The following is a 21,349-nucleotide window of genomic DNA, read 5'->3' as shown; positions in this document are numbered from 1 at the left end:
TAGCCCCAGCAGGGATCAGTTCATTCTTTGATGCTCCTCCTTGTTTAGAGACCCTAAAGGCTAGAACAGTCTGGATTAGCTCCCCAGGTGGTGACAAACATTTAATGAGCTAACAGACCCTAAGGCAGTCTTGGGATGCCTGGGTCCAAGCAGTTTTGATACAGGTGCTGTTCTCATCAGACATGTGGCTGGAGTCTCATGAGTACGACCCCCTGCTTGGAGAAGTTGTTTGCTGTTTTGGGGGCCCCTGTGTCCTGCCTGTAGCCTGGGGAGCCCTGGAGGCAGGAACCCATGCAGCTCCTCTTTAATTCTTGGTTAATCCCTTTTCTTCAAAGGTGGTGATGTTGGTATATGAAACAGTCATCCTTTCCTGGCAGCTCAGGGAGCCTCGTTGTATGAGTAGCCCCTGAGCTATTCTACCTAAATCAGAAAATCATGATTTTAAGAGTAGAATATAGAATTCCCAGTTTTCTAGTTTGGCCATTTATATGTCCTTTATATGTCATTTACATAGGTATAAGTGGTAATACTTTTTGAACCAGAAGAGTATAATACAATTTATTTCCAGTTACTTACTTGAAATAAGGTAGTATGTGACCTTGGGCAAGATACTTAAGATCCCCAAGCCTTGGTTTCCGCAGCTGTAAAGGGAGATGAAAATTATACCGACTACAGAGTGTGGTTGCGAGGCTCTAGTGAGAGCACCCAGGTGAGGGGCTTAGCAGGCAGCCTAGCATAGAGTAAATGTTAGCTCAGTAAATGTTAGCCAGTATTATATTGAATCCAAGAGAGTCTGTCTGTAAATCACTCCAAAAATCAGTTGTGAAATCAGAAGATAAGTATTAGAGCTCCCATCAAAGTCTAGGACACTCTCCAAGCTTTGTTTTCTTTTCAAGCTTTTGTTTTGTTGCACCACAAAAACTTTGCCTTTAGCTCTTCTCTTGGAGAGGATAGTTACCCAGGCATGAATTTGTCTCTGGGTAGATCTCCTTGGAAATCCATGCTACCAGAGCTGTAAAAATTATAAGTGGATTTTTTTTTTTCTTTTCAAGTTTATTGTCTTCTGTTTTTGGTATGATTATGAAAATAATACTGATCACTGTAAACTATTTGGAAAGTATCAGAAAGGGTAAATAATAGTATTCATTATTCCATGACTGTAAGATAATCACCATTTAACATTTTTGCTAATTTCTCTCCCTTGGATGGTTTTTAACAGAGTTGTGATCGCACTGTGGGTACGCACTTTCACTTAGTATCATATCTGAAACTTTTCTTTTTTTCTTTTTTGGCTACCACATGGCTTATGGAGTTCCCGGGCCAGGGCTCAGATCTGAGCCACAGTTGTGACCTTAGCTGCAGCTGTGGCAATGCCAGATCCTTTAACCCACTGTACCCAGCTGGGGATTGAACCTGCGTCCTGGCACTGTAGCAATGCTGCTGATCCTGTCATGCCACAGCGGGAACTCCTGAAGCTTTTTTTTTTTTTTTTTTTTTTTTGCTATTTCTTGGGCCGCTCCTGCGGCATGTGGAGGTTCCCAGGCTAGGGGTCCAATCAGAGCTGTAGCCACTGGCCTACACCAGAGCCACAGCAACGCGGGATCCGAGCCGCGTCTGCGACCTACACCACAGCTCACAGCAACGCCGGATCGTAAACCCACTGAGCAAGGGCAGGGATCGAACCCACAACCTCATGGTTCCTAGTCAGATTCGTTAACCACTGCGCCACGACGGGAACTCCCATGAAGCATTTTTAACCATCATAGCAAAATGGCTTGTATTGTGGGTTCAGACTACCTGGGTTCATATTCCAATTTCCCCACTGAGAATTGTGTGACCTAATCCCTCTCTGCTTGTGTTTTCACCTGTATATGGAGATAAGAATAGTCTTGGTCTTATAAGATCATTTTGAGGAATAAGTGAATTAATAGATACAAAGATCCAGAAAAAAGTACCTGGCACATAGTAAGTATTTCTAAATGCTCAATAGTAATATCAATTTTATCACATGTAATTTAAAACACTATAAGCAGAATTTTTAATTGAGGCATACCTTCAAGCTTAGATAAACTTTTTTCAAAAAAAAATTTAGGAGTTCCCGTCGTGGCACAGCAAAAACAAATCTTACCAGGAACCATGAGGTTGTGGATTCAATCCCTGGCCTTCCTCAGTGGGTTAAGGATCCCGGCGTTGCCATGAGCTGTGGTGTAGGTCACAAACACAGCTTGGATCCTGCGTTGCTGTGGCTCTGGTGTAGGCTGGCAGCTGTAGCTCTGATTAGACCCATAGCCTGGGAACCTCCATATGCTGCGAGTGCAGCCCTAGAAAAAGACAAAAGTTAAAAAAAAAAAATTTAAATACAAGATATTGTTAAAAAACATATTTGTGCTTAAAGAGTTTTCCCTTATTTTGTGTTATTTTCTTTGGAGAAAGAAATTCTCTGTAATGAGTTTGCTGGTTAAAAAAATAGATACGTGATTGTTTTTAAGGTGCTACCATATTATTATTGAAAGTTTTAATTAGTTTACATCTCCATGCTGTTGTTATTTTAGCCCTCTAGCCATCCTGTTACCTTTTAGAGTTCTTTTCCAGATACCTTCTGTATTATTTGTTTATTGCTGTGTAACAGATTACCCCAAAACTTAACCAGCTTAAAACAAGTGTTTATTATCCCTGTTTTTCATGGGTCAGGAACAGCTTATCTGTGAGCCTTTAGCTCAGGTCAAGACATCAGCCAGAAATTGCCCCAAAACTTACCAGCTTAAAACAACAAATGTTTATCATCCCCGTTTCTGTGGGTCAGGAGCAGCTTTATCTAAGGGAGCTCCAGTCTCGTAAGTAGCAGCTGAGACATCAGCCAGAGCTTTGGAAGGCCTGACGGGTTGGAGGATACACTTTCATGATGGCACCATTGCATGGCCATTGGCAGGATACTTCAGTTCCTTGCCCCATGGCCTTTCCAGAGGTCCTTGGATGTCCTCAGGCCATGATGGCTGGCTTCCCCCAGAGCTAGATCAGAGAGGGAGGGACAGGGAAGGAGGAGTTCGGGGGAGGAAGGAGAGAAGAAGAGAAAGGAAAAGTAGAGGTTGCATGGCTTTACAACCAAGCCCTGGAAGTCTCCCTCCTTCATTTCCACATTGTCCCATTAGTCATACCGATCAGCCCTATTTAATGAGAGGACACAGAGGCAGAGGTGTGCATCAGGAGGTGGAGACCATGGGGCCCCTTTCGGGAGCTAGCTGCCACACTGACTACAGAACATTCACGTTCCTTCTTTGGTCCGTCTTACCCTTGCCTGTAAGACAGACCTTTTCATTGGTTTTTTGTCCTGAAAGAAAAAGCTTGGTGATCTTGTGTATTCCGCAAACCTATATAAAATGTGTTACGAGAACTAAGTTACTTTCTTAATTTCATAACAGAAAACAGAAGCCAAATGGCAGGTGTCATAACCACCATTCTCCTTAAAGTTGAGGATGTTTCTGTCATCCTGTTTTTCAGCCTCATTTTGGAGGTGCCACTCAATGAGGTAAAACAGGGGAAAGAAGTAAGAGGCATAAACATTAGAAAAGAAGAAATGAATCTGTCATTATTTGAAAATGATTATTTACCTGAAAATCCCAATTTAAATGCCTGAAAATGTTTATGAATTAATAAGAAAGATGAGTACTGTATTTTTTTTTTCCCACTGTACAGCAAGGGGGTCAGGTTATTCTTACATGTATACATTACAATTACAGTTTTTCCCCCACCATTTCTTCTGTTGCAACATGAGTATCTAGACATAGTTCTCAATGCTATTCAGCGGGATCTCCTTGTAAATCTATTCTAAGTTGTGTCTGATAAGCCCAAGCTCCCTATCCCTCCCACTCCCTCCCCCTCCATCAGGCAGCCACAAGTCTCTTCTCCAAGTCCATGATTTTCTCTTCTGAGGAGATGTTCATTTGTGCTGGATATTAGATTCCAGTTATAAGTGATATCATATGGTATTTGTCTTTGTCTTTCTGGCTCATTTCACTCAGTATGAGATTCTCTAGTTCCATCCATGTTGCTGCAAATGGCATGATGTCATCCTTTTTATGGCTGAGTAGTATTCCATTGTGTATATATACCACCTCTTCCGAATCCAATCGTCTGTTGATGGACATTTGGATTGTTTCCATGTCCTGGCTATTGTGAATAGTGCTGCAATGAACATGCGGGTACATGTGTCTCTTTTAAGTAGAGCTTTGTCCGGATAGATGCCCAAGAGTGGGATTGCAGGGTCATATGGAAGTTCTATGTATAGATTTCTAAGGTATCTCCAAACTGATCTCCATAGTGGCTGTACCAGTTTACATTCCCACCAACAGTGCAGGAGGGTTCCCTTTTCTCCACAGCCCCTCCAGCACTTGTTATTTGTGGATTTATTAATGATGGCCATTCTGACTGGTGTGAGGTGGTATCTCATGGTAGTTTTGATTTGCATTTCTCTTATAATCAGCGATGTTGAGCATTTTTTCATGTGTTTGCTGGCCATCTGTATGTCTTCTTTGGAGAACAGTCTATTCAGGTCTTTTGCCCATTTTTCCATTGATTGGTTGGTTTTTTTGCTGTTGAGTTGTATAAGTTGCTTATATATTCTAGAGATTAAGCCCTTGTCGGTTGCATCATTTGAAACTATTTTCTCCCATTCTGTAAGTTGTCTTTTTGTTTTCTTTTGGGTTTCCTTTGCTGTGCAAAAGCTTTTCAGTTTGATGAGGTCCCATGGGTTTATTTTTGCTCTAATTTCTATTGCTTTGGGAGACTGACCTGAGACAATATTCATGATGTTGATGTCCGAGAGTGTTTTGCCTATGTTTTCTTCTAGGAGTTTGATGGTGTCCTGTCGTATATTTAAGTCTTTCAGCCATTTGGAGTTTATTTTTGTGCATGGTGTGAGGGTGTGTTCTAGTTTCATTGCTTTGCATGCAGCTGTCCAGGTTTCCCAGCAATGCTTGCTGAATAGACTTTCCTTTTCCCATTTGATGTTCTTGCCTCCCTTGTCAAAGATTAATTGACCGTAGGTGTCAGGGTTAATTTCCGGATTCTCTATTCTGTTCCATTGGTCTGTCTGTCTGTTTTGATACCAGTACCACACTGTTTTGATGACTGTGGCTTTGTAGTATTTCTTGAAGTCTGGGAGAGTTATGCCTCCTGCTTGGTTTTTGTTTCTAAGGATTGCTTTGGCGATTCTGGGTCTTTTGTTGTTCCATATAAATGTTTGGATTGTTTGTTCTAGTTCTGTGAAAAATGTCATGGGTAATTTGATAGGGATTGCATTGAATCTGTAGATTGCTTTGGGTAGGATGGCCATTTTCACAATATTGATTTTTCCAATCCAGGAACATGGAATATCTTTCCATTTCTTTACATCTTCTTTGATTTCTTTGATTAAGGTTTTTAGTTCTCGGCATATGGTCCTTTACCTCTTTGGTCAGGTGTATTCCGAGGTATTTGATTTTGTGTGGTACAATTTTAAAAGGTATCGTATTTTTGTATTCCTTTTCTAATGTTTCATTGCTGGTATACAGAAATGCAACTGACTTCTGAATGTTAATCTTATATCCTGCCACTTTGCTGAATTTATTAATCAGTTCAAGGAGTTTTGGGGTTGAGTCCTTAGGGTTTTCTAGGTATAGAATCATGTCATCTGCATACAGTGACAGTTTGATCTCTTCTCTTCCTATATGGATGCCTTTGATTTCTTTTGTTTGTCTAATTGCTGTGGCTAAGACTTCCAAAACGATGTTGAAGAGCAGTGGTGAGAGTGGGCATCCCTGTCTTGTTCCAGATTTGAGTGAGAAGGCTTTCAGTTTTTCCCCATTGTGGATTATATTTGCTGTGGGTTTATCATAAATGGCTTTGATTATATTCAGGAATGTTCCCTCTATACCCACTTTGGCGAGGGTCTTGATCATGAATGGATGTTGAACTTTGTCAAATGCTTTTTCTGCGTCTATTGAGATGATCATATGATTTTTGACTTTTTTTTTTTGTTAATGTGGTGTATGATGCTGATTGATTTGCGTATGTTGAACCATCCTTGTGAACCTGGGATGAACCCAACCTGGTCATGGTGTATAATTTTTTGGATATGTTGTTGGATTCGGTTGGCTAAGATTTTGTTGAGAATTTTTGCATCTATATTCATCAATGATATTGGCCGATAGTTTTCTTTTTTGGTGGTATCTCTGCCTGGTTTTGGAATGAGGGTGATGGTGGCATCATAGAATGTCTTTGGGAGTTTTCCTTCTTCTTCAACCTTTTGAAAGAGTTTAAGGAGGATGGGCACCAATTCCTCTTTATATGTTTGATAAAATTCACCTGTGAAGCCATCTGGTCCTGGGCTTTTATTTGTAGGGAGTAATTTTATGACCTCTTCAATTTCATTTCTAGTGATCGGTCTGTTCATTTGGTCTGTTTCTTCTTGATTCAGTTTTGGCAGGCTGTAAGATTCTAGAAAATTGTCCATATCTTCCAGATTGTCAAACTTGTTGCCATATAGTTGTTCATAGTATTCTCTTATGGTTTTTTGTATTTCTGCTGTATCCGTTGTGATTTCTCTTTTTTCATTTATAATTTTGGTGATTTGGGTTCTTTCTCTCCTCTTTTTAGCGAGTCTGGCCTGTATTGTTTTAAATAAAATGAATGTAAACATCTATATCCAGTGATGCGCAGTTGACTGATGGCATGGGAGGAAGAAGGGCAGTCGTCCACTGGCTGCATAGCCTTGCTGGCATGCTCCACCATGGAGCTGCATTCAGCATGGAGAGGGTTGAAAAGACTTTTGATCAGAAGTATGACCAAGGAGTTCCCACCGTGGCTCAGCAGAAATGAACCTGACTAGTATCCATGAGGGTGCAGGTTCGATCCCCGGCTTCGCTCAGTGGGTTAAGGATCTGGCATTGCCATGAGCTGTAGTGTAGGTCTCAGATGTGGCTCTCTCCTGCATTCCTGTGGTTGTGGTGTAGGTGGGGAGCTGTAGCTCCAATTTGACCCATGGCCTGGGAACCTCTATATGCCTCAGATGTGGCCCTAAAAAGACAAAAAAAAAAAAAAAAAAGAAAGACGTTTGCCCAGTGCTACACCATCAAGAAGGCCAGCGAACATCAAATGCACCACATATGTGTAGGCTGTTGGGTGGAAGATAGATCAGACCTCTACATTCCCCTTGTGGTCCCAGGGAGCACAAAGGCCATTCCTCAGAAGGGACACACTGGTAGGGTCTACACAGAAACCTGGGAGGTAGATCTCAGGACGAAAGTGTGGTGATTGTCATTACGAGAAGGGAGAAAAGCTTATCTCAAAAGAGGCTGTGAGGACTAGGAATTGACCACTAGCTTATTTCCTATAAGACAGAAATGTCTCAATTTTATTTTTATATGTATTTTTATACTTTATATAAAATACAATTTTATATAAATAGAATTTTCATGTTTTATATTTCAATTGATCTCCTACTCAAAATACATGTTTTGTTTTGTTTTGTTTTGTTTTTGTCTTTTCTAGGGCTGCACCCACAGCATATGGAGGTTCCTAGGCTAGGGGTCTAATTGGAGCTGTAGCCTACGCCAGAGCCACAGCACTGCCAGATTGAAGCCGTGTCTGTGACCTACACCACAGCTCACGGCAATGCCGGATCCTTAACTCACTGAGCGAGGCCAGCGATCGAATCCGCAACCTCATTCGCTAACCACTGCACCACACGGGAATTCCAAAATACATGTATTTTTTGTACTGAACAATCCTATTATATATAAAATGTACCTGGTTCAGTGAATATAATTTTGTTTTTTATGTTTTGACAATAATTTCAGTTATTCAGTAAGTATTTTTTTTCAAAAATTTGATCTGGTTTGAAGTTGCATTGCTATAGTTAGTATGTGCTTGTATGTATGTATGTATATATAGCTTTTTAAGAGGTGGTTGTTTATATCTTAAAACATAGAGAGTATTAATTTTCTTTGAGATCTATGTATCTAATTATAAACTGGGAAGATCTTTAAATACTGGGAACACCTCCATTAGTTCACAGGATAGAGTTTAGACTAACTGGGTATTTGAATTTGTGTTCATTAGCCAAAGTGCCTTATGTCAGAGGGGAAGGTTGAAGCAAAGGGCTTGAAATTAAGAAATCACATTCTAATTCCTTCTCATTAACTCTTACTTTTTGATTAATGAAGGGCATTTCCATACGGTTTATGGATAATACAAATGAAGAATATCTCATACTACTCAGGTATTACACTCTCTCATACCAGATGGTGTTAATTATCAGAGTGGTGAGATAGAGGAACAGGTCAAATTGAAATGATGGTCTTGTGATCTTGCCTTTGAATTAATTAGCTTTAGTAGACCAGGTTGTAATTCAGGAATATCTTTAAAACCTGTTCAGAATACAGATGGAAGTGTTGTGTGACTGATCACACTGCTTCCACAAATGTGTTAGAAGAATGAAGTTTCGGGGAAAGTACTATTGACACATAATTACATAAATAAAATGTAGCATTTTTAAAAATTATGTGGACATAAAGCTTAAGATAACTTAAAAGCAATTCTTAGATCCTTTAAAAAAATTGAGTTAGTGGAGAGGTTGGATCAAGGTAATGAACTGAGCATGTTCATCCATCTCTCCTCCCAAATACCTTAAAATGTTAGAAAGTATGTTTTCAAAAACTTCTTATTGGCACCAGCCTTCAGAAGACAGGAACCAGAACATTACTGACTCTGAAATTGGAGTGGAAAATGCCACAGCCCTAAACACCTCTGGAGAAAGGACTTTCATTAATGTAAGAGCAGAACCAGATAATTTTAACCTTTGAGTGAACAATAGAATGCCAGGAGTGTGGGAGAGCTCTTCGGGTAAATCATTAACCAAGAGGTAAGGAACTGCATTTACTGCAGGCAGGTCGGTGTGCTCCTCTCTCTTCTTCTGATACAGAGCTTCAGGCAACATTTGAATCCAAGCTAAAAGCCCAGAGCTGTATTCTAAAGAAGGGGACCATTTGCCTGGAGAGGACAGTCATGAAGAACTAAAAGCTGGACAAAGCTTACAGACCTTTATTACAGATGCAAGAAAAAAAAAAAAAAAAAGTAATTCCTTCTGCTTCCAGAGTGAAACACTCCACAATTTCAGAATTTTGAAGGTCCCTGCCCTGCTAGCCTAGCTTAGCCCCTGCATCCAGTTAGCAGGTCTCATGCATTTGCCTTAGCAAATTTCACTGAGCCTATGGACAGCCCTCCATTCAGGAAAGAGGCCAGTGGGTGAGGGTGGCCCTGGATGTGGTGGAAGCCATCCACAACTCAGATCAGCCTGTGCTTTGAACTTGAATGTCAGTAGACAGCCAGGGGTCCTCAGACAAGAGGGAGCAATAAGGTAAGTAAACAGAAGAATTACAGAGAAAACAGCAACTCAGGGAACTGAGGAGAACATTCTAAGAACTATAATCACGGGCCTTAGAATGGAAAGGAACAGTCAGTAGGAAGCTTTTTTTTTTTTTTTTTTTTTTGTCTTTTTTTGTTGTTGTTGTTGTTGCTATTTCTTGGGCCGCTCCCTCGGCATATGGAGGTTCCCAGGCTAGGGGTCCAATCGGAGCTGTAGCCACCGGCCTACGCCAGAGCCACAGCAACGCGGGATCCCAGCCGCGTCTGCAACCTACACCACAGCTCACCGGCAACGCCGGATCGTTAACCCACTGAGCAAGGGCAGGGACCGAACCTGCAACCTCATGGTTCCTAGTCGGATTCGTTAACCACTGCGCCACGACGGGAACTCCAGGAAGCTTTCTTAAAAGCTGTTGAAAGGATTGCCGAAATTAAAAATCCATAGGAAAACACCAAATTTGACACCTAAAAAAATAACGTCATCGGGAAAAACAACAACAACAGCATCTCTAGAATATGAAGCACAAATAGAGAGATGAAAAATAATAGAAAATCTAAGAGCTACATAGGATCAATTGGAGAGGTCTAATATTTATTTAATAGGAGTTACCCAGGGAGAAGCAATCAAGAAAAGAGGACAGAAAACCAGTCAGTAATGGAAGATTGAATTCTTGTCTGCAGTACTGGGTACCTTCAGAATGCGAGGAGAGGATGTGAGAGGCTGTCTTGAACAGCAGTTACATTCCAGCAAGCACACTAGCCTTCAGGAGCGGGGGCCAAAAAACCCCAGTTAGTCTCTCCCGGCCAGGACTCAAACATACCCCTCACACACCTCTCAGAGGCAAAATGAAAATGAATTGAAGAAAGAGGAAAATGTGGGATATATGAGAGCAATTAAAAGTTAAACCCAAGTTCCCTTTGTGGCTCAGTGGGTTAAGGACCCGGCGCTCTCTCTTTGCCGCAAGCTGCAGTGTAGATCACAGATGCAGCTCGGATCCTGCATTGCTGTGGCTGTGGTGTAGGCCAGAAGCTGCAGCTCAGATTCGACCCCTGGCCTGGAAACTTCCATATGCTGCAGATGTGGCCCTAAAAAAGCAAAAAAAAAAAAAAAAAAGTTAAACCCAAGAGCCAGTCTAAATAACTGGTAACTTTGGTATGTTTTTATACAAGGGGGGTCATTGGGAGGCAGGTCACAGAAAGGAAGACAAAGGGAGGGGGTGCCCCAACCTCAGCTCGCAGAGAAGTCAGAGTTTGTCAGCTGTACACACCAATTACTACACCCGTGTAACAAATGCATACGCTGTTTAGACAAATTGAACTAGTCAGGAAAGGGTGGAAGTCAAAAGGAAAACACCTAAAAGCAGAGAAAATAAAAGCCATCACTAGTCCAGGATGGCGGGAATCAGCCTACAAGCCACAGCTGAATATGTTCAGTGCTCCTAGTTAAACACTTTCAGCCAAATTGTGCAAGAAAATCGAGTCACCTCAAGTTTGGGAAAACAGTGACATAGAAAGATGGAAAGAGAATGGATTGAAAACTATGTACCAGGCAAATACCAACAGTAAGCAAATGTAGCAATATTAATGTCAAACTAAATGTGATTGGGAATTTAACAACAGCATTCAGAAGCACAGAGGCATGTTTTATACTTAGGAAAGATAGAAATTATCAGCCTCTCTGTATGATCAACCTAATATTGTCTTATAAAACCTCAACTTGAAAGTATGGTGAGAATATTTCCAAATGAAAATTTTTTCACTTTTCATAGAAACTGATATATCAAATAGGTAATATAGATAAGGATGCAAAGGGATTTTGGCAAATTCTTAAGCTTCATTTGAAATCAGTCGATATTAACTTTGTGTTCCATAAACAGAGAAACACATTCTTTACGAACACTAGTGGGATATTTGTGAAAATTAAGGCTGACTCTTGCCCCAAATTGTATTTTTTTTCCTGTATGATACCTGTTTATTGATCTTTGCCGGGTTTTTTTTTTGTTTTTTTTTTTTTTTTGACGTGTAGTTGATGTACAGTATTATATAATTTTAAAGTGTACAACATAGTGATTCACAATTTTAAAGGTTATATTTCACTTGTCATTATAAAATAGTGGACATATTCCCTGTGTATTCCCAGTATCTCCCACCAATGTCATGTTTTGCCCATCATGCTTTCTTTTCGTTGTAAATAAACCTGTACACTCTAGCTGCTGGGCGCCCCCTTAAAGAGTTCTGATTTTTCCTTGGATGAAGAATACCCCAAGTTCTTCCTGTCACACAGGTAGTGAGTGGCCCCAAGGTCACATATTTGTCTCATCACTGAAGCATCAGGTAAGTGCCAGTCCCCTTCTTATTGAGGAACCTAGAAGAAGCCTCCCTGTTTCCTAGCCTCCTCTTGCTTCCCCGTCTTTGGGAATGGAGAAAACTTGACCTCTCTATCAATGTTGTCTTAGCCTTTTGGAAGCTAGGAGAGACCAGGCACACTTTCTCAGAGTCTTTGCCACCACTGGCCCCTTAACGCAGCACATCCTGGTGGCCAAACTCGTTTTCAGTAGATGCTGCTTTCCTTGCCTTGCTTTGGAGCAGCCCGGTGCTGGTGTCCAGGCGCATTTAGCAAACCTCCACACCAGAACTCCGCTGTGCACAGGGATATCCACGGTCTTTCCCAAGCCTGGCGGCCATCCTCCTAGGAGAGGCCGAGCTGGGGATGGAGAGGATGAGAGTTGTGTGCAGGCAGCCATATTTCCAGCATCCCCTGTCTCCCAGTCCACACATACACCAATCAGTTTGCCAGACAACTTGCTGAACACCTTACATGTTTCTCTGGACATTTTTATTCCACTAATCAGTGTCTCTCCTCGCTGCCCTAACTGAAGGAAACTTTTTACCCATTTTATTGCTTGTATGTCTTTCACAGTCACACTCTGACATGCCTGCCCACTGTTGTAAGGAGGATTTTATTGCGTGTCTAAAGCAGACAGCCTTGCTAAACTCTTTCTAAACCAGGAAGTAAAACAAAATTGGTGGTGTGAACACAGTGGGTTTCTAAGCATTTTTCATGTTTCCTTCCATTATGTTGGAGGATAAATTCCTGGCTCAAAGTTAAAATAATTCATCCAAGCTAATAGGAAATTCAGTATGACTTAGCCAGCGAAGCATTGGATATAAAGTGAGCCTTTTCACATGCAAAAATGTGATGCATTTTATAAAACCTGTTACTTAAGATGACTGTTCGGGGAGCTCCGTAGAGATGGACAAGGAAAAGATAGAGCTTAGTGATATAAATGCAAACGTGTACTCTGTGGATTTTCCCCAGGCACATATGCACACACTGTAACTTTAAAGCTGTCTGTTAGAAGGATGAGATGGGGTTGTGAGCCAGACCACAGTTGGTTTGGACAGAAATTCTTACAGAATTATTAAGCCTTAAAAAAAGCAAAGGAGATTTATGCATCTGCATTTGACCAATTTGGTTTGGAATAGGTTCATAATGGAAAAGTAATAAAACCATAAGAGACAGTGTCTTCTGAGTACAGTCTCGCTTTTAAAAAATCTAAACATGGGCTGCCCCAGTTTGGATAAAATGACCGTAGAAAAATTTCCCATTGGTAATTTTGGGAGGGTTTTTTTGTTGCTGTTGTTGTTGTTTCTTTTTCATTGATTATCAGCCAATATAAATCTTAAGCTTTCTGTCCCTGTCCGAAATGTCAGTCATAAGAAAGAGGAATCCTAGAATGATATCTGTGGGAGCCTCCCTCTCAGGTACCCCCCACCCCACCCCCCACACACAGTGTTTGTTTAGCTATCAGTAAAGTCTTTTTTTGGTGTAACTGGAGAGTTTGGGGTTTGGAGGGGCTGGGGGTGGTTGAGTGTGTGCTAGAAGGCACCTCTGGGGCATGCCAGCAGCCGCAGAAAAGCAGGAAGAGGAAATGGATAACAAGCTTCACCTCTGTAAAATCAGACCTAATAACTTTCTGATTTCATAAGAAAGAAATAAAAAAAAAAAAAACTTTCTCCATTTGTTCTCAACCTCTTCAAGTCCTTGTATTGATAAATAATTCCCTAACACTGTTTAAGAGTATAAACGTAGCAAACGGAAGTTGGCAATTGGCAGAAGGAGAGGGTGGCTTTGAGTCTCCATCACTGCTGAGGAGAGAGTCACAGCTGTGCTTCCCAGAGGGGACAGTGAAAGAGGCATTTCATTTCTTAACTTTCTTTCCATGACCAGCAGTTCAAAGCACAGTTATTTTTATATAGCGAGAATGTGAGTGGACTGCGAAGCTGGTGTCTTTCCTACAGGTATGCCTGCGGCATCTTTAGTGACCCCTGCTGATGTTATCAAGACGCGATTACAGGTGGCCGCCAGGGCTGGCCAGACCACTTACAGCGGAGTGATAGACTGCTTTTGGAAGATACTGCGGGAAGAGGGCCCAAAAGCTTTGTGGAAAGGAGCCGGAGGTATGGAAATAATTTGCTCTTAACTAAACCTTTGGTATCAGGTGAATCTTTAAGATCTAATTATATCTGTAATTCCCAATTTTTTTCAAAGCTCGTGTGTTTCGGTCCTCTCCCCAGTTTGGTGTAACTCTGCTGACCTACGAATTGCTACAGCGATGGTTCTATATTGACTTTGGAGGAGTGTGAGTATCCTGCTAAACTTGAACTGCTTTTAGTACCCTCCTCATTGAGAAAAGCTCGTCACTTTAGTCCCTGTGAAGAAAAAGAAAAGATGTAGGAAAATGCTCAAATCATGTCTTCAAACTCATTTCAAAAGGGGAGACACAGCTAACTAGATCTCTGCAGCTCCTCAAGATCCAGGTGTTAGCAGTCTTTGAATTTTGTTTTTACCAAGTTTTTTTTTTTTTTTTTAAATATTCTCCCTCTATTTTCTCTTGTTTTAGGAAACCCATGGGATCAGAGCCAGTTCCTAAATCCAGGATCACACTGCCTGCTCCCAATCCTGATCACGTGGGTGGCTACAAACTGGCAGTTGCAACGTTTGCAGGGATTGAAAACAAATTTGGACTTTACCTACCTCTCTTCAAGCCGTCAGCATCTACCTCACAAGCCCTCAGGGAGGCCCATAGGAGGACTAGCCCTGGGCTGTTGCTGTAGCTTTGTTGTTACTGCAGTAAAGGAGGCCCCTTCTCAGACTGAAGCAACGCTTCATTCCTTTCACGTCCATCTCCTGTTTAAATGCAAGTCAATGCCTTTTATAAGGTGAAATCATTTATTTTTTGTGTGTTTTCTTAACTAGATCATTGGGAAATTATTTGTAATTAGTCTTGGGGTCTCTGCTCACCAACCTAACATTTGCTAGGATTTGGTAAACACTAACCTGACTTGGGGGAAGGAATAAATCTGAATAGAAATTAGAACCGTTCTCCCTGGATTAGGATTAGAGTCCCACAGAGGCTACTGAAAGGCAATCATGGTGCTCAGAGCAAGTGGTCTGTGTATATTTAACCTGGTAGGAAACTGGGTGCATACTTATAAAAGTAAAAAACACTGGAAGAAATGAAAACATTATCAGAAAGAGCCAGCTTGGCTTCAGATTTTAAACATGCACTAATTCTGTCTCTGGATTATATTATGAAGCTTTTATGTGAAACATGTTCTTTTGTAATGAAAGCCACATTGAAGATGTTTAATAATCATATTCTGTTACTGGTACTAAGACTACTGGGGTAAAGTCTGTGTACTTTAGGGAAGTACTCTTGGCATTTTACTCTATAGACAGAGAAATTAGGAGACACAGCACCTCTCCTGGTCGGGCTCATTTTGGATAACTGCACATATAAATCACGTGTGCTGATGACTTCCTGTGTCAATCAACACTGTAGGAAAAAACTTATACCCCCCATTACTGGTACCTGCTCTCACCCCTGCTGACCTCTTGTATTTGGCATCCATTTGCCTTTAAAATCCATTTTATCTTGAATCATGTAAGGCAGATACATTGTAATAATAAGTTTTTACTTAATTTGTGGTGCCTTGCACAGTGGTCAGAAGGCTCAAGTGTTTGTGAAAAAGGAAATAAACTATTTTTAAAGCGACTGAATTGTTTGCTCTTGTTATGTCACATGGGGAATGACTGCAGCAATTGTGACTGGACTCTCTTTCATTTTGAGGGTGATTTCTTCATATTGTCCTGGATGTGACCTCCTGTCTTTGAAGGTGGCGTGTACCCTCATCTTCACTATATACCCTGTTTGTCGTGAATAGAGAAACCACACGTAACCTTAGATAAGTGAGGAACCTGGGAAACTGGCGCTTGTTCATTGTCACTCCCAGTGCTTTCAGCAGTTTCTTAATTCGTGAAAATTAATAGTTTCACTGGAGGTGGTATGAAATGGCAATTGGGTTTGCTAATCTTCTCTGACTTTTGGTAATATTTTGCCAACATTATGATGACTGGCGGAGAGCAGTAAGTCTTTTTTTGTTTTGTTTTGTTTTGTTTTTTTGTAAAATAAGTTTCCAGACCAGGGATTGAATCCAAGGCGCAACTCGGATCTTTTAACCCACTACTGTATCTTTTAATCCACTGCGCCAGGCTGTGGATGAAACCCTCACTGCCATAGCGACCTGTGCCACCGCAATCAGGTTCTTAACCCACTGTGCCACAGTGGTAACTCTAAGAGCAGTTAGTCTAGAACAGAATTTAGGGCTCTTCTTAGACTGCAGTCATGCTCCTGAAGAGGCTATTTAGTAACTTGGTGATGAATTTGAACTGTGTCTCCAAAATTTGCCTCCAGAAGAGACAGCTATTTTCCAGTCTCTGTCTCGCTGTAGGTCAACAGGTTGACATTCAGAGTTACTGTTAAAATTGGAACGTGTAAACACCGTGAGTCTGGTTTGGTTTTATTTATTTATTTATTTTCAGTGAACAAAAGCTTTGTTATCCTCCTCAGAAAGAGGACAAATGCATACCTGGCTCTCACCATGGTTTTAGTTTGGCAGAACCCAAAGAGAAACCCCTCTGTTTCCCTGTCGTCCTCTCCCCCAATCCCTGTTCAATGTGATAAGTGGTATTTATATTTTAATCTCAAAAGACCAGTCACAAGACTCCAAATATGTCTTAGAAATTGGGGTGATGTTAAAAAAACAAAGCACTCAAGCTTTGGTGTTTTGAATGTGGAGAAAGTCCCTGAGTGAAAATCCCTTCATTCCTTTTCTTCCCTTGCTTGAAACTTTATAGAAGATCAAATTTTCCTGGTATTAAACATTGACCCACACCTTGGAAATGGTGCGTGGCCCTTCCTGCTTTCTTAAGAGCTGGTGCATTTTGAGGGAGAGCGTCTTGGCCTCCCTGAGACTTACCTGGAGCTGAGGGCGCTTCTCTTTAGTAAATGAGAAACCAGAGGTACCAGGAAGCCAAAGGAGTCAGGGCCACAGGGCTGTTTTTCTTTAAAATCCTCGGCTTCATCTGTTCAGGGATAGGCAGTGACTTGAGACCCTTTGAAGGAGGCCTAATTTCCATGTGAGTTCTACTCAGTGGGTGGTGAGACTGTGACATCCTTCAATAGAACTGCAATCACCGTGTGGTGAAAACCACGTCAAATTTGTTCTGGGTTTTCCTTCTTCCTGAAGTGACAGCACAACACGTCCGCAGTGCTGTGGCTGCCGTTTGTGCAGCCGGTCGTTTCCCTCCTTGACGCTGTATAACTCCCACCCTCTCGCCTTTCCACCCGAGGGGGCCAACCTCCCCCTGCTGCTGCTGTGCCCGAGAGGGTCTCTGCCTTTGCCCGTGGTCCATTTCATGATTGCTTGGTGGGGAGAGGGGGAGAGGCCTGATTTTGTAGCAACTTTTTTTTTTTTTTTTTTCTAGGAGGGGAAAAAATGTAGAGCTGACCACAGAGTGAACACACTGATTCTTGGGTTCCAGTCGGGGCTGGGTTTCTTGAGGCTGGGTGGCATATGCTGTCGCCAAGCTCACGCTACACCTCATAACCCACAGCCATTCGCTGTGCTCCCTGGGGTCGCCTTAATCCCAAGCAGCCAGGGTTGCTCAGGGGAAAATAAGAATTCTGGCACAGAAAGGAGTCATTTAAATGCTTATTGCATTTCAAGCTTCAGTTTTTACTTAGCTAAAATATTTACCATTGCTGGAAAACAATGTTTAAAATTTTGTGCTTATATGTTATTTAATGGTGTGGCCTATGTAAACCGCAGGATGCTTACATTTTGACAGTCTTCTGGAAATGTTTAACAGCACATAACTCAGTGAGCAGGGAATAAAAACCAGGAACAAATTGTGCTTGAAACTTTGTAACCTCCTCCCAGCTAGGTATTCAGCAAGTCACGTTGGAATTCTTCAGGTAGGGGCAGGGAAATCTCCCCGCAGGGATTTGCTGAATCCTGTCTGAGGGCCCCAGTTATCAACCTTCTAGAGAAATCCTAAGAGTCATCATGTGCCTTTTACCACAGAAGCCATACTTGTGGGGATGAGTTTGTAACTTTGCCACTGAGCAAAATCACATTTTGAGTTCAAGATAATCAAACACTTTCAGGATTTTTGATTTTTCAATTTTTCGTGGATTTTTCCAAGGAAAAGACACATACCCTGGTAAGAGCAGTGAAATGTTCTTTCCACAAATGTTCTGCCCACAAAAGGCTTGTGCCTTTTATTTTACCTTGTGGGAATACCCCCAAGCCTCACCAAAGAGTTCTGTTTTAGATGTCAGGAGGATCACAGGGGGCTCACAGTTTCATGTTAAGGTCTGAAGCAGCAAAAAGCATTGCCACTTCTTTTTTTCTAATTTTTAAGTTCTTTTGGCCACACCTGCCGCACATGGAGGTTTCCAGACAAAGGTCGAAGCTGTGACCCGAGCCACAGCTGTGGCAGCACAGGATCCTTAACCCACTGCACCAGGCAGGGGATTCAACCCTCACCTCCCAGCGACCCCAGCCACTGCAGTCGGATCCTTAATTCACTTGTGCTACAGCGGAAATTCTAGCATTGCCATGTCTATCTTTTAAAACAGTGCCAGTCTTCAGCGTGAAAGCCCAGATTAGGCTCCATGAGGGTAGGGACCATGCCTTTGAGGCTAGTTCCTTAGTGCCTAGAACTTTTAGTGGACTCTTGATTATTATTTGGATGGATGGATTTTTGAGAATATTTTTTCCAATGAGCAATCTCTATTATTTTCCACTTTATATGCCTTTTCGGTAGCAGTTTTAACTGCTGTAGTTAAAACCATAATGGAAAAAAAATCAGTCTTATGTATTGTTCACTGACTTTAGAAGTCATAAATATGTATTTTATTAAAGTAACTGCAGGTATTTAAATTGATTTTAATTAATTGGTTACTTTGAGTTAGGAACTTTCATATAAAGTATATAATATTTAAATTTCCTGGTCATGGTTAAAAATAAAGATTTTTTAAAAACCACACCCTTGGAGATTAGTGTTACATTAGGGTTGTAATGTAACAGTTTTAAAAAAGTTTCTTTTAAAAAGCAGTTTCTCTCATCAAGGAATGTCAGTTGTTGAGGACTCATTCTCTCTGTGCCTGACATTCGTGTCCTCAGGAGCACAGTGGCAAGCTTTCCTTTAGCAGCTGCTGAGGAAAACGAGAACTCCTTTTCATAAGTTTTTATTTTTATTTTTTTTAGCTAATGCATTAATTGACTCCAGAAAGAGTCCAAATGGAACACTGCTTTCATCTGCTGGGGTAACCTAATAAAATAATGTTGTTTGTTTTTAGATTCCCGGCTGTTAAGGGGGTTTTGCTCAAGGCAAAACCACAGTCCCCTTGAATAACTTTAGAAGGAGAGTTAAGAAGACACACTGATTGTGCCTGTCAGAGGTTTGCTCCTTCAAGGGCACAGACACGCCCCCTGCACGCCAGTCTGGCCACCAGGGCTCCGGTGCCCACCGTTGCATTGAATCTGTTGGACAGGGCTCCTGCCCCTTTGGAGGCTGCTTGATTCTGCTGTGGAGCACTTCTTAAGAAGATTTAGAAATGAACTCAAGGACTCAGAACCAGTTGTGCAAGCACACTGTCTATGCTCTCCGGCTGCCTATAGAATGGGGAGAGGGAAGCGCAGCTTAAACAAAAAAGACTGATGACGACATGCTTCCTTACCTCTCATCAGCCCCTCCTCCATTCTTGGCTACTTAGGGCAGCTCTGTCTTTTTGGGCTGCTTTCCAATGAGAGGGGGCAAGTAATTCTGCTCCCATTCTGGAGTGCCTGGACCAGTAAGAACTCATTAAGTATGAGTATCATTGACATGCCAGGCATGATCTCATTAAATCCTTCCCATATCCATTAAGGTAGGTACTATTCTTGTCCCTGTGTCACACATGAGGAAACCAAGATTCAGAGAGGTTATCTTGCTCACACTCTCTCAGCTAGCAAACAAGGGTTTGAATCCAGATCTTTGGCAGCCCAAGCCCTCTTCTTTCCCTACAAGGCTTTCTCAACAAAACTCAGTACAGGAAGTTCTTATGATAGTCTATGCCCAGAATTTCTTATTGTCCCATTTCTTAGTATTGGATCTATCATTCCTAACTTAGATTGGAGGGGAAGGGTGAACACCAATTATTTCCCATCGTAAGTGCATTTGCTATCTCAGGATTCCACAGCCTGAGGACCAGGTGAATCCTGACAAGCCTTTTGAGGTTCATCTTAAACTATTTTATAGCCTGTTAAAGTCAGTAAAGAGAGGATTAAGGTAAACTTGAAGCATTTGCCCCACGGGTTTAAAATTGGAAGGCAATGTGGAAAAAGCAAAGATAAATTTACAAACTGTTACAGTGCAACGTGATATGACGTGAACTGAATTGGACCATCTTAAAAATCTCTGCTATAATTAGAAAATGTCCTTCTTCAACAAAAGTTGGAAATAATGGAAAACCAAGTTAAAAGTAAATATCTATGGGTATTTGGCCTCAAAGTGTGTCTGGAGGGAATGGAGACAATTTACAGAATGTGGGATTTGCTAGAATTACTTCTGGATATAAAATCTCCATCACCACTAATGGTTGGAAAGGTCTTACTCTAGTCCCAATAAGTTATCTTCTATCCATAAAGTTTAAGGCAGATAACTATCACTGCATTTTGCTTCTCCCTCCCCCATTTTTATATAAATAAAAGCAAATTATTGACTGACCAACACCAAAAATTTACAGCATTTTCTTCTGGGCAAAAGGGAAAAAATATATGTATTTCAAAATGTGAATTTTTGGAGTTCATCTGTGGCACAGTGGGTTAAAGATCTGTCATTGTCTCTAAAGCAGCTTGGGTTGCTGCTGTGGCACAGGTTCAACTGCTGGCCCAGAAACTTCTGCATGCCATGGGTGTGGCCCCCCCAAAAAAGTGAATTTCTGTTTTGAAGCAGAATTTACCTATGTAAGTTCTAAGGATAGAGATATGCTTATCAATTTGAGAATTAATGGAGAATTAGCCACTCTATGTAAGAAGCTGCTTTTAATGGTGACCTATTCCATTTGGGCCAGCTCCAGTGTTAGAAAAGGCTTACACTTTCTTATAGTAAGATTAGAAAAAAAGAGTGAGGATGATGGAAATTGAAACAGGCCTTCTTTTTTTCTTCCGAAGAGAGAAGTGAAGTGATTGCCGATGTTTGTTGAATTTTATTATATGGAAAGCAGAGATTTCTCCACATTTTCAGTCTCAGCTTATGTCCTGCCTCACTAAGCTGTGTATGTATCACCGCTGAACTGAAGAAGCAGTTCACACTTGACCTGGATCTTCAAGTTACTTGCGACCACTACTAATGAAGTAAGTGACTTCTTTCTTTTTTAAATTGTTTCCCTGTGTGAGACTGAAAATAGAAAACCCATCATTACTGTCTCTGAGTACTGAAATTGTGTCGTGCTTTTTCTTTTTACTCCATTTAGAAAGTGTCTTGAGGAGTTCCCATTATGGCTCAGCAGTTATGAACCTAAATAGTATCCATGAGAATGTGGGTTTGATCCCT

General features: G+C 41.3%; 1 protein-coding gene across 7 annotated transcripts in view; it reads left to right on the top strand.

The window, feature by feature from the left end:
• SLC25A13 (solute carrier family 25 member 13) overlaps nt 1-15,461 on the top strand; it is a 199,186-nt gene extending 183,725 nt beyond the window's left edge. For all 7 annotated transcript variants that reach the window (XM_003130160.5, XM_021102403.1, XM_005667626.3 and 4 more), the window contains 3 exons: nt 13,705-13,863; nt 13,955-14,045; nt 14,307-15,461. In XM_003130160.5, the coding sequence (XP_003130208.3) occupies nt 13,705-13,863; nt 13,955-14,045; nt 14,307-14,520 (464 nt within the window). In that variant the 3' untranslated portion in view covers nt 14,521-15,461. The remainder of the gene's footprint in view (nt 1-13,704; nt 13,864-13,954; nt 14,046-14,306) is intronic.

The sequence above is a fragment of the Sus scrofa genome, chromosome 9, assembly GCF_000003025.6.
Source record: "Sus scrofa isolate TJ Tabasco breed Duroc chromosome 9, Sscrofa11.1, whole genome shotgun sequence".
In the NCBI taxonomy this organism is placed as follows: domain Eukaryota; kingdom Metazoa; phylum Chordata; class Mammalia; order Artiodactyla; family Suidae; genus Sus; species Sus scrofa.
Note: the sequence above shows the minus strand (reverse complement) of the source record. Positions and strands in the feature narration are given on the sequence as shown.